Source organism: Nicotiana tabacum, chromosome 7 (assembly GCF_000715075.1).
Source record: "Nicotiana tabacum cultivar K326 chromosome 7, ASM71507v2, whole genome shotgun sequence".
In the NCBI taxonomy this organism is placed as follows: Eukaryota; Viridiplantae; Streptophyta; class Magnoliopsida; order Solanales; family Solanaceae; genus Nicotiana; species Nicotiana tabacum.
The window spans coordinates 109,958,124-109,972,121 of NC_134086.1; the positions used below are offsets into that span (position 1 = coordinate 109,958,124).

Genomic DNA, 13,998 nt, shown 5'->3' on the forward strand with positions numbered 1-13,998 from the left:
CCTTTACAAATTCACGATTTTTCTTTGGATGCAGGCACTTGAGTTGCAAAATCATCAAATATACTATATGCTCACTCACAAAGTTCCGGAATACAACTCTCCGAACAGTTGCACTTGCTCGCAACTGCTATTCGCACAACAGTGTCCTCAGCAGGAACAATATCCCCAGCAATCACGATACCGCAATCTGCTATCAGCTAAGAAAACTCTATTGTCATTTGCCATTTTTACTTCCTGCATAAGGCTACCATTCTTCCTTATGAGGTTAAGCTCTACCTCCATCTGCATTCTCTGCATTGCAAAGGCTACCATTCTACCTTCCGAGACTAAGCTCTATCTCCATATGCATTATCTGCGTTGCATAAGGCTACCATTCTGCCTTCCAAGGTTAAGCTCTACCTCCATCTGCATTCTCTGCATTGCATAAGGGTACCATTCTGCCTTCCAAGGTTAAGCTCTACCTCCATCTGCATTCTCTGCATTGCATAAGGCTGTCATTCTGCCTTCCGAGACTAAGCTCTGTCTCCATCTGCGTTCTCTGCATTGCATAAGGCTACCATTCTGCCTTCCGAGGTTAAGCTCTACCTCCATCTGCAATCTCTGCATTGCATAAGGCAACCATTCTACCTTCTGAGACTAAGCTCTATCTCCATCTGCATTCTCTACATTGCATAAGGCTACCATTCTGCCTTCCGAGGTTATGCTCTACCTCCATCTTGCATGGTTGAAAGATCGCCACTTTACTTACAACTTGCATGGCTGAAAGATCGCCACTTCATTTACATCTTGCATGGCTGAAAGATCGCCACTTCATTTACATCTTACACCGGCTGAAAGATCGCCACTTCATTTACATCTTGCATCGGCTGAAAGATCGCCACTTTATTTACATCTTGCATCGGCTGAAAGATCGCCAATTTATTTACATATTGTATCGGCTGAAAGATCTCCACTGCATTTATACCTTGCATCTGCTGAAAGATCGCCACTTTATTTACATCTTACATGGCTGAAAGATCGCCACCTTATTTACATTTGCATTGGCTGAAAGATAGCCACTGCTGCATCTCATGGGCTGAAAGGTCACCACCTACTGCATCTCATGGGCTGAAAGATCGCCAAATCATCCAAAGGTGTCATTGTTTGGAGGCACCATTTTCATAGCCCGAGAACGCCATGCCATGGCCTGAGGACCCCTTTTATCTTTTGCATATCATTATTCAAAGGCGTCATAGTTCGGAGGCATCATTCTCATATCCCGAGAGCACCATTTCATGGCCTGCGAATCCTTATTATACACTTCATGGCCCAGGACGTCATGGTCTGAGGATGTCATCCTAACCGTCCAAAGACAACATTTCATGGTCAGACTGGAACTGGCATCATGTTTAAATTTTCGCACAACATATGGTTCATTTGTAGGTAAACCGGAGAGAAACGGACGTCTTAGCAGTCAAACTCCAGTTCCCGTAGCCCTATTAGACTTTAACCATCCATCCTAACCCAAATATCGCGTCCGTCTTGGAAAATCTCCATCGGCATATTCCGCCGACAGATCATGGACTACATATGGCCTGATTCCTGTAAGACCAGAGATATGTAGGTAGCTCAGGAGCCAGAGCTCGGTCAAATTCTTCAAATCATTCCGTTCGGTCAAAATTGGCCATCATATCTTTACCCGATAACTCTTTCATCCTTCCCGGGTAAAGAGGGGCAGCTGTTGATACCCAATTTTTCCCTGTATATTTTTATATGAAAAATACTTTCAAAATAGCATGTATATGCATATATAATTATGTCCCAAGGTTTTACTATTTTTTCTCTTAATTTTTATAGATTTTTAAATCTATTTATTGCCCTATTTTATCAAGTAGAACCCAATAATTATCCCCAAAATTATCATTTTGGGTGATTCACTTATTGGATTCTCATATTTATATTAAAATATAGCTGGTATAATCTTTGCATATTTTTACAAATTTATTTAGTATTTTTAAAGCTAAATTGCGTATAATTGCGATATTAGCCTACTTTAAGATTTAATTGGTTTCATAATTATAAAATTGACTCCAGTTTTTTTAATTTAATAATTACGTATTATTAATCATTTTAGTACCTTTAATATATTTTCAGAAATTATTTACTATTTTTATAAAATAAATAAGGGAAAATGGCTATTTAAATGTTAGCCCTGTTTATTTCACTTTTAGCCTTATTTGAACCTCCAATTGAACCCAATTTTAAACCCAATTACCCTGACCCAATCCCTATTTGAACCGACCCAAACCCAACCCTGTTAAACCGCCCCACCTACTCAATTAATCCAGGCTGTTGATCAAAATGATCAATGGCCACCAAATACACTTTCCTTTTTTAATCACGACCTACCCCCTAACACTAACCATTTTACAACCCCAGCCGCCTCTAAAACCCTCCGCTCTCTCAAACTCTCTCGAGTATTCTCAAAACCCTAGCCGCCTCTGGTGGTTTCCACCTTGAAAGCCATCGGAATCCATGGCTTCCAGGGCTATGAGAGTCTTATACCTACCTCCTGTTGCTCTTACACACCTGATCTCTGAAGATTCAAGGTCTGACCTTGAAGGTTTGTACCCAGACCTCTGTCAATTCGAGGTTCAACGGTCATCTCCAACCTTGCATCGGCGTACCATGGTTATTTGAGCCTGATTTTGACCTTTCCGACTCAGATCGGTGACTTTTCAAAGCCTTTCTCCTTTCTAGGGTTCTTTTGAAACCCTAACCCTTCGAGGTTTTCTCCGATTCTTTTAGATCTATTGTGTATCCATGCTTTCCTTAAGGTCTTAAATGTTTTCCTGACTTTTCTTTCAAAAGCTGCTTTCAAAATCTTTCTTTTCCGATCTAGGGTTTTCTGAAAGTATTTATGTGTTTTCTAACGTTATTTTTCCTTTTATGTGTATTTACTTCTACTGGGTTCTTGTATTTTATTCTACCATGTCCTTACGTGCTTCTTCTGTTGTATTTTCCTATACTGTGTTCTCGTATGCTTCTCTACTGTATGCTTTCTCTACTGTGTTCTAACATGTTTCTCCTACTATATTTTCTTACTAAGTTCTTAAGTTTCCTTATTAAGTTCCTTTTACTGAGCTCTGTTTAAAGTTTCTTCTAAAATTTCTTAGCATGCTTCTTATTTTGTTCTTATCAGTCTTCTCTATTATGTTTCGTATTAGCTTCTGCTACTCTATTTTTTCTTTGAATTCTGCTACTATGTTCTGCGTGTTACTTGCTATCATTGTTTTCTCATAAGTTTCTGCAGCTAAAAGAAACATGCAAGAGGTTTCATAGAACTAAAACCTCTTAGCATGTTTCGATTACTTGCCTTCTCATCTCTGTACTTGATTCAAGGTAGAAACCCTAGAATTTGGGGGTTATGACAAGTTTGATTATGTGATTTAATTGAACTAGAGTTTTTATTTCAGAACCCCTAACTCTTTCAGACCAACTTCGAGTCTTTGAACCGAGTTTGGACATCCGTGTTTGCATACGATTCTGACCTTTGGCTAAACTCATCTAAAACTCTTTCTTCACTGGATCTTTCTATTGAGTTTCCCTCTAAAATGGTTTTCAAATTTGCAATTAGTTCAAACTTCCTTCTGAATATGGCTTGATTGATTTCTTTCCATTGTTTGCTGATTCTCCCTGTTACTCGGCCTAAGTTAAAACCCTTCTTCATCTTTTCTGACTCGGTTCATTCATGCAAAATCTCAGACCCTTTTGATTTACTGTTTGTTAATTGATTTGCTTACCTTATTTGCACAAATCGTGTATTTCAAAACCTTGTCCTTAAATAATTTTTTATGTATTTGCCCCTGATTGTATGTTGTGCACAAAGTGCTTACTCAATTTTTTTCTTTAAATGATTTTCACCCGTTTGAATATGAATTTATGTAATTGATTGAAAATCAGTTCCTTAACTATTTTTCTTGCCTTATTTCTGCCTGATTTTTACACTATAAAAGGCACAACCCTCTTCACACACTACAAAATCAGAATCCTTCTGAACTCATACTCTCTCATAACAATATTCTCTTCTTGACTGCACTGTGGCCAATTTTACAAGACTTACTGCTTTCCTTTACTTGTTTCTCTGAGAACTAGTATGTCCTGATTTAATTCTTAGCACCACAACAATGTGTACTTACTGCTTTTGTATCCATGTTCATCTGCTATTTCTGTATATCTCAGCACTTAAATTAGCATGTTGATTTCCTTATGTGTGTTTTGTTATGAACCCCTCATACCTCTATCACCCCTTTGTGTTTTGAGTGGTGACTTAAGGCATGGCAATGTAAGTTGTTGTCCATGAATTAAGTTCGAAGCACTGGGGTCTTGACCTCTAAGCAAACAGGCCAGAGGGTGTGCTAGCATCTCCCATTGCTGGGTATGCCCTTCAGCCTGCTTTTCTCTTGCCTCAAGCAACTTCCCATTCCCCTATACTCTTATGTGAAATCATTTGAGTTGCTTCCCTTTTCCTTTTCCCCTTTTAGAATCCTACTTCTTCACTTTTACTCTCTTTTAGTCCCTAAGTTCTGTCCCCCTCTTGTGAGCCTTGCCTTGGACCTCAAGCTCCCTCTGAACTTGGACACCTGAGGGTTGGCCCTTCCACACTGCACTATGGCTTAATTCGTGATACATTTGGGTGTAAGCACTGTCCGGAGTTCATATGAGACTCTTAGGGAACTCTGACACACCCAAGTGGGAGAAATGCCTTGAAATATGATCTCTTGGAGTTGATTTACTTCATACTTCAGACAGAAAGTCTGGATCAGGCTCTCCTTGGTTGTACTTTTTAATTTCTGATGTATTTTTCCTTTACTTTAATTTTTCTGGGTTGTAATAATTTACTAATAAAACTCTCGGGGATGGTCAATGAAAAGAGAGGGTAACTATGTATGCAAAAGGGGTAGATAACCTGCCTATATGAGTTTATGAATTTATGCATTCTCATATAGATACCATGTCTTTAGGAATCTTGTATTTGCGTCTAGATACCATGTTTATAAGAATTTTTGCATTTTCATGTATAGTTACCATGTCAATAGGAATCTTGCATTCTCATATAGGTACCATGTCTATAAGAATTTCTACATTCTCATGCATAGATACCATGTCTATAGGAATCTTGCATTCTCATATAGATACCATGCCTATAGGGAATTTCTGAATTTTTGTAGATCATGTAGATATCCTGCCTATAGGTTCTTTCTGAATCTTGCATATGCATTCCTCATTAGGCAAACATGTTCGTAGGTCTTAAATAATCAACTGCAATTAGATATCATATTCATAGGCTTTAAACGAAATTCAGCATCTAGATGTCATGCCTATAGGATTTCTGCATTTTTTACTACGTTTATAAAAGTGTCCAAAATCGACAACACATAGATTGCATGCCTATAGGAGCCTTAATTGAATCTGAATCGTTACACTCACTTATAGGTCTAAAACCAGTAACAATGATGCATGGTCTTTTGCTAAAACTCGTTTTTTCTTTAATAACAGATGATTTTCTTAAATCAGTATGTATTCATGTTTGTTTCATTGTTTCTGGAATCAGTAGATATCATGCCTATAGGAGTCTTCATCTAACACTTAGGCAAGCCATAGGGTGAAAGTTTATAAACTGAATCAGATTTTATATGGTACAACCAGCAGGCAGGACTAACTCGGGTTTCTTATCTGAACTATGTAATAAAACAGACTGCCTCGATCCTTTAAGTTTAATCAGACCCTAAACAGTATGTGTAAGTCATGCTAACTACTTTCTTTTCTCTGCTTAAAAGGAGGTCTGTTTTAGCCTTTTCATTTGTTTATATGCTTCCCCATACTTGTCATGCATGTTTTGATTGTCGCCTTAGTATTTTACCTTTTGAAACCACAAATAAGCCCAATACCTCCTCCGTTTAGAATCAGTAGTCCCAAGTGCCTCCGGGGCTGATAAGATGGGGATGAGTAATAGCATGCAATAAGTAAACGAGACCATTCCGCGCTTTAATACCTCAACGAGGTGGGAAAAGGTAGATATGGATATGATGACCACGCGATAACATCTCGTGTAGCCCCTTATTGAGGAGTGATTACCGGATGTTGTGTGGGGTGATCCATATTATTAATAAACCTAGGACCCCTCTCTCCCTTTGTTTTCCTTGTTTCTTTTAAATCTTTTTAAACCATTTCTTTTAAGAAAATCAACTCATTTTAGTTCTTTTTTCTTACTTTTGTTTATTTGTAACCATTACGTGAAAATTCCCTCTTATTTGAAGTCTTTATTTGCCTATGTGTTATTTTCACTTAAGTCACAACAATAGTTTGGTCGGGAACCACACTAGTGGATCCTGAGGGGTGCCTAACACCTTCCCCTTGGGATAATTTCAAGCCCTTACCCAATTTCTGGTTGTTCAAATCAAACCTTTCTTAGTGTCTTAATATACTTAAATCATTAGGTGGCGACTCTTCAATTCAAACCCAATTCCCGAAAGGGAATGAGTTGTCTCCAAAATGTCACAAACACGATTTTCGCGAGAAAAAAGGGGGTGCGACATCAATTCTTGCCTCCTGATCATGAGTTTAGAAGGATGAAAAATGCATTCAAAAAGAATAAAATGGAATATGATTATCCACCTCTGATACTTTCAGGTGAGGAAATTTGGGAGAGTGTCCAGGATTTTAGTAAAGTTACTGAAGCTCCACCTTATAGATTCCCCGGATATGGTGTTACTCATAATTGGACGAAACAAAGTATATTTTGGGAGTTGCCTTATTGGAAGGATAATCTTCTCCATCACAACCTTGATTTCATGCATATTGAGAAGAATTATTTTGACAATTTGTTCAACACAGTGATGGATGTTAAAGGTAAGACAAAGGATAACCCGAAGGCTAGAATGAACTTACAAGAATATTGCAGGCGGCCTGAATTATACTTGCAGACAGAAAACAATGGTAAGATATTCAAGCCCAAAGCAAGTTACACATTCACTTTGGAGGAAAGACGGCAAATTTGTGATTGGGTAACAAAATTGAAGATGTCTGAGGGTTATGCGTCGAATCTTGGGAAAAACGTTGATATGGAGGTAGGGAAGTTGAGCCATTAGAAAAGTCATGACTGTCATGTTTTCATGGAGACCTTAGTGCCTATTGCATATTGTGGTTTGCCTGAAAGAATCTGGAAACCCATCACAGAGATTAGTTTATTTTTCAAAGACTTGTGTTCTTCCATATTAAGGGAAGAAAACCTACTCCGGATGGATCAAACACTTGTGTAACTTCTAGTAAGATGGAAAAGATATTTCCATGTGGGTTTTTTGATGTGATGGAACACCTTCCAATCCACCTTATACACGGGGCACGGCGTGGAGGGCTTGTTCAATGCAGATGGATGTATCCCTTTGAGAGGTAATATTATAAGTTTGATGTAATTTTCTGTTTTATTTGAATGTTCTTATCTAACCTGAAATTATGTAGGACAAGTGGAAAATGCAAACAATTTGTTAAGCAGAGGAATATGATTGAAGGGGCTATATGCGAAGCTTATCTTACAAAGGAAACTGCTCATTTTTGTTCTTATTATTTTGAGATTAATGTGTCATGTGCTAGGAATAGGCCCAACAGGCACACAGTCGAATGTGTGAATGATCCATTATATCCGCCTGTGTCCATATTCTATCAACCAGGCCGATGTTCTAAGGATGTTAGAAAGAGAAGTTTGGGTGATATAGCGTACAAGTCAGCTACACTTCATGTGTTGCTAAATTGTCCCGAAGTTGTACCATTTCTCAAGTAAGTATTGATTTAATAGTTATCAAAATATAAAATTTACTGCGAATATATCTCAATGCAACTACTAAAAATATTTGATGTGTCACAGTCACTTCATGGGTCAATTTGGCCATGATGCTATATATACGACATTTGATACGTGGTTCAAACAATTTGTAATTTTATCCTTAAAATATTCTAACACTATGTAGGTAAACAATATTTGGAAGTTATGCTAACTTATGAATTTTTTTAACAATATGTAGGTAAATGATCCAAATAATGGTGTAAATCAATTTTTGAAAGATATATCTTGGGGGCCTGGGCTTGAGGTCACAACAATGTCTAAGTACGTTGTGAATGGTTATAAGTTTCATACAGAGGATTGCTCTAAAAATAAAAATAGCAACAACAGTGGGGTGTGGGTTCAAGGTGGTGATGACAACCAAGTTGGAGATATTGATTATTATGGTGTGCTCAAAGAAATAATAGAACTAGAATATACAGGTTGGCCATTTAAGAAATTGATACTCTTTAGATGCAAGTGGTTTGACCCAAATCCAACAAGAGGTACAAGAGTACACAATCAATACAGCATAATTGAGGTTAATCATACGAGGGAGTATGATCGTTATGATCCTTTCATAATTGCACATAATGTTAGGCAAGTGTATTATGCTCCTTATCCATTGCGGCGGAATAAGTTCGATTGGTGGGTTGTAATCAAAACTAAGCCTGTAGGTTGGGTGGAAGTAGAGAATGTGTTAGATGTTGCATATCAAAACGATATCTCCAGTGTTCACCAAATGGTGGACGAACTTTTAGAAAATGATTTGGAACATCCTGAACACATATTGGAAGAAGTTAATATAAATGAAGTAAGAATTATAGAAAACGTGGAAGAAGAAACAATTGATGAAGCTCAAACTAGTGAGGAAGAAGAATTCCCGGACGAGGAATAATACGTCGATGAGCTTTAAAAAGTTGGTTTCTTTAATAAATCTCGTTTATAGCTAGTTTCTTTATATGTTTCAATCTAATTATGTATCATATTATGCAGATGACAGGAAAGGGTTGAGGTAACAATGACCCTACTGGTTCTCGGGGTCGAGAAAAGGCTAGGAAACCAAAGAGGAGGGTAGAAGATAATACTCACTCTTTTCCACCCTCTTTAGAGATGCCTATGCCTATGCCTATGTTTTTGCCTCCACCCTAGGGCTATTCTAAGATGTCACAGCATCACGAGCCCTACACCTTCGTGCAGAACCAGGTCTTTCGTCACAGGGCCATAGGACTATACATCTGACATACAGTCCACCTGCCTCACGACCACATGGATCGCAGCCATCTGCATCGCATGGATCACATCGATCCATGTCACATCCACATGGATCACAGCCATCAGTGTCACAGCCACTCGGGTCACAACAATCAGTATCACAGCCACTTGCGGTCTATCCAGCTATGTTGCAGTCACAGGGGTCGCAGCCATCTTCATCAGGGACTCCATCTATTTTAGGCTTTTGCCTTCGAGATACTAGCTCTGACCCCCCCCCCCACCTTCCACACGTGGCTCTGATATATATGCTTCGGATGGTGATGTTGATGATGACGAGGAGGTGCATTATGATCAATATGGCAAGATCATCATAGTCCCTGAGGGTGATGGGTAAGAGTTATTTGTTATTTTTACGTTTATTGTTTTGTACAGTTTTTGCTAAGATATTAATGTGTTTTTTTTATTTAATTGCAGGTTCATCCCGAGTAATATTACTATGAGGATAATCACCAAAGCAACTAGAAAGCTTTATGATGGCCCTTATGCGACTTGGAGTGAATTCCCATTCTCGCTGAAAGAGTAAATTTTCAATCAATTTAAGGTATAAATGTTCTTTTAAGCGGTATAATTATTTATATTTATGATATTTCCATATAATATTTAACTTTTGAAATACAGAGCAAGTGTGTATGGGAACACTGCTATAGCGCGGAAGTGGCTGCAAATTTTTATCTCAAAGCTCGCAAGCGGTTGTCGCATAGTTTCTCCAAAGCTAGAAAGTTGAACCAGAAGCCTGACCGGTTGCTTCAGAATTTATGGGAGGATTTGCAAAGGCAATGGCTTACCGCAAAGTTCTTAGAGAAGAGCGAAAAAGGAAAGAAAGCTCGCGCATCTGAGAAGGGAGTATCCTTGCACACTGGAGGTGCGATCAGCCTAGGGACAATAAAAAGAAGAATGGTACGTAATTGCTTAATTTATTTTAATTTTCAAAGTATATCTATTCTGTTTATTAACTAAAATTTATGAGTTTTCAGGAAAAGAAGTTGGGGCATCCACCAAGATGAGCTATTCAAGGAGACTCATATTGTAAAGAAGAAGAAAGAGACGGATCAAGAAAGGTGGGCCAAGGGCCGAGCCTCGACTGTACGTGTAAGTTTTCACTTTTCATTAAGTATTTTGATTTACTTTTATACAAATTTTGAAATACTAATTCAATGTAATTTTTCTTATAGGGTCGCTTCACAGCTGAAGTGGAGGAATTCATACGCAGTTGGTCACCTAATGAGTCGGGCAAGCCAATCTAACCTTCGGACGAGGATACTGAAAGAATGTGGATGGAGGCTGCAGGCGGTCCAAAATGGGGGAAGGTATACGGGCTTCCTACTAAGAAATTCCCTTGCTATAAGTGTGGAATGCAAGGAATAGGGACTTCCTCGCAAGGCGAGCAACATAATGGGGAGAGCCTCTCCGCTATGCGGGAGACTGTGACAAAGCTCACATCCGAGCTAGAAGCGGCCAATGAAAGAGAAAAGCTTAGAGATGCTCAGTACATTTGCATGTAAGCTCAGTGCTAGGGCATGCAAGAGCAGCTCAAATCTCTCCTAGCTTCTGGAGGTTTTCCGATTCCCCGGTCTAGTGAGTCATCGCCAGAGGCTCGACTTCCCCGTGCTCGTTCCTCCCATCCTCCAAGTGCTCGTTCCTCATGTTCTCCCCGTGATCGTTCTTCCCGTCCTCGAAAAGTAGACCCTTCCGTATACCGTCTTGGTGATGAAAGTTCATCAGACGGTGATGATAATGATGTATAAAACACTCCTTGACTTTTATACACTTTGAACTAGACAAATAGAATCAGTTTTCGAATGGGCTTGTCATAAGAATTAACTTAGTTTGGTTAGCTTAATGTGTTAGTTCTATTGAACTTTATACTTTGTTGGTTTTAATGTTGTTGTTAGTTGTTGTTGTGTTGTTGTTGTTGTTGTTGTTGTGTTGTTGTTTATTTTGTTGCTGGTATTATTGTTGTTGTTGCTTGTAATAGGGATTTGGTATGCTAGCAGGTGGTGTAGCTGCCAAAACAGGCATTTTCTGCTAAAATTATACCCAAAAAAATGACCAACTTTGGTCGTTTGTTGGTCACTTTTCTATTTAAAAACAATATTTTCAGGATAATAGCGACCAAGATTGGTCGCTAATTAACCCAAATTTCTTAAAAAGCGACCAACTTTGGTCGCTATTCTATTAAAAAAATAATATTTGGAAAATAGTGACCAATTTTGGTCTATTATGTTTAAAAAATAATTAAATTCTTGAAATTAGCGACCAATTTTGGTCGCTTATGTTTAAAAAGAATTTAAAAAAATTTTTAAAAAAAAAGCGACCAACTTTGGTCGCTATTTTCTAGATTTTAAAATATAATATTTGGTTTACAGACCAAAGTTGGTCGCTATATTTTGATTAATAATAAATAAATAAATAAATAACGTAATTTAAATATAGAGACCAACTTTGGTCGCTAAATTTATATTATTAAAATATTAAAGCAACCAAAGTTAGTCGGTATATTGTTTACCCGGAATATTTGGTCCTTTTACCTTAGAGATCAAAGTTGTTCGCTAATTAGCGACCAACTTTGGTCCCTAATGTAAGGGGACCGGCAAGATAGCGATCAAGCCTGTTTGGATGCTTTTTGGTCGCTTTTTGACCTGTAAGCGACCAACTTTGGTCGCTTTTTGTGGTCTCTTTTTTCCGGACTTCTAGTAGAGATATAAAGGCAAAGAAAAACAGCTGCCGATTAATAAGAAAAATTTATCTTCTTAACTATTCCAAAAGTTTTAACGAAGCACTCGACTAATTTTAGACTCAACCAGTAATTTGAAATTTCATTTTTAAGGTTAGTGAAGCACTTCTGTTAAGAATCCTCAACTTCAGCCAATTTGAAGGATAAAAGGACTAGTCACTGTTAAACCCAACTTATTAAAAGTCACATTGATTTAGCCTGTATCAGCATAACTCAGGATAGTGGATGGAATTGCTGCAACTATATTTCAATCTCTTCCTCATCATCTTCTACAGTGATTTTTAAAAAAAAATTTAAATCCCTACCTTATATTATTATTGAACAAGATTACATAGGAGGGGGACCAAAAACCTTACCTCCGAGAATACAAGCAAAAAAAGGAATACAAGGGCGGGGGTGTGAACAAACAGGGGGTTGCCTTTCAAACAAATTAGCTCTCACAGAAAAGGTACCCTGATCAAATAAGGACTCTATTCCCCAAGAATCCTTATATATTCAAAAACCTTAGCCTATACCCTTTTATGGGATCTGATTCTTAAATTTGGTAAACCAGTCTTATCCATAATATAACTTCCTCTAGTAGCTCGAGGAAGTTCATTAGTATTTGTGAAGATTATAGAGGAATCTTCAATAGCACCAAATTTTGACAAGGCATCAGCAGTCATGTTAGCTTTCCTGAAACAGTGAGAAACTTCAGCATTAAGATGCGCCATCTTGTCCCGAATACTAGTGATCCAGTATAGCAACTTCCAGGAAGGTTTACTAGACCCTTTGATCATCTCAACCACTATCTTAGAGTCCAATTCTAATATGATATTGTTGAAATTATTATTCATGCACCATTGCAATCCAAAGTTTGCTGCTTGAATCTCAGCCATATTAGTAGAGCAAAAGATCATGGAGACAGAGAAAGCCATAACCAAAGAACCATCTGATCTCTAAGTACTCCTCCTGCTCCAGCTTATTTAATGGGCAAGTTGAGCTGAATGTCAAAATGAATTGAATTAATAAATGGATGAGTTAATGATCCGCATGAACTAGACTGAAATGAACGGAGTGAAAATAAACGAACCAATGCATGATAACCTAATTTGCCCGACTCTTATTTGATTTCAATTTCGTTATTTGTTTTCTTATAATTTACTTAAATCCAAGCAAAACTAAGAGAGAAAAATTCTTCATTGTTACTTATATGTAATATTCAAACAGAACTTTTTAAACACCAAACAAAATTCTAATATTCATGCAGCTACTCACTTATGGCATTTAAATTGATATGTGGCCTTGCTTTGATAATTTTTTTGGTCATATGACCAGTTTTAGTAACATGTCTTGTTTTGGTAATCTGTTTTGGTGGCCAATGAAACTTGTGAAATTTCCCTATAAAAGGGCAGCACTTCTCACGTCAGAAATGCGCCAGCAAGATTTGAGAATTCATCTCATGTATCTTTTTCTCTTCCTTTATTAATTAAGAGTATTTTGTGAGAGAGTGCGATTGGGGAATACTTGTGTGAATCCTTTTTTAGAGTGTCCTGTAAGGTTATTCTTTCAGGATATTTCTGGTTGATTAGAGTAGTATTTCTAATTTGTACTTTCATTGGCATTCTTGTTGGTATAGTAAAATTATTTCTTTCCGCTTGTGGACACAGGTTACTCGAGGCGGAGATAGATTTAAACTTTATGGGTTTAGAATCTTAGAATGATGATTTCAAGTGCTAATTACTAGTTTTTGAATTTAATATTTGTACGTAACTAATTACTTTCATAACGCAAATATTTTGTTGGAGCAAAAGCTACTGAATTTGATGGAACCTCCCGACCGGCATTAAATTTATGCCTCATTTTATTTGCTTTTATTACTGTCATTATCGACTTGCATTGTCGTTACTATTATCACTATATAACGCTACTACTCTGTTTAATTCTATACTGTTATCCTCTCTTTCTTACTACTATTTTATTCATCGTTAAAAGATCTAACAATAGCTACAACTTCATAGGAAGCCCCCACTTTTGGTAATAAGTAAAAACTTTAAGTTGTAAAAAGAAAGAACAATATTTAGGTGTTGAAGGAAGTATTAAAGTGGTATCTAGTGAACTCTTTCGTTTCATTAGGCTATGCAAGTTTTAG

The 13,998-nt window shown here is 37.5% G+C and overlaps 1 protein-coding gene across 1 annotated transcript; it reads right to left on the bottom strand.

The window, feature by feature from the left end:
- Positions 1-12,376: 12,376 nt before the first annotated feature.
- On the bottom strand, positions 12,377-12,784 carry LOC142162223 (uncharacterized). The gene has a single exon (XM_075218547.1). The coding sequence runs from the start codon at positions 12,782-12,784 to the stop codon at positions 12,377-12,379; it is 408 nt and encodes a 135-aa protein (XP_075074648.1).
- Positions 12,785-13,998: the final 1,214 nt, after the last annotated feature.

Coding starts and splice junctions, on each gene's coding strand:
- LOC142162223 (XM_075218547.1), bottom strand. CDS start 12,784: ATGGCTTTCTCTGTCTCCATGATCTTTTGCTCTACTAATATGGCTGAG.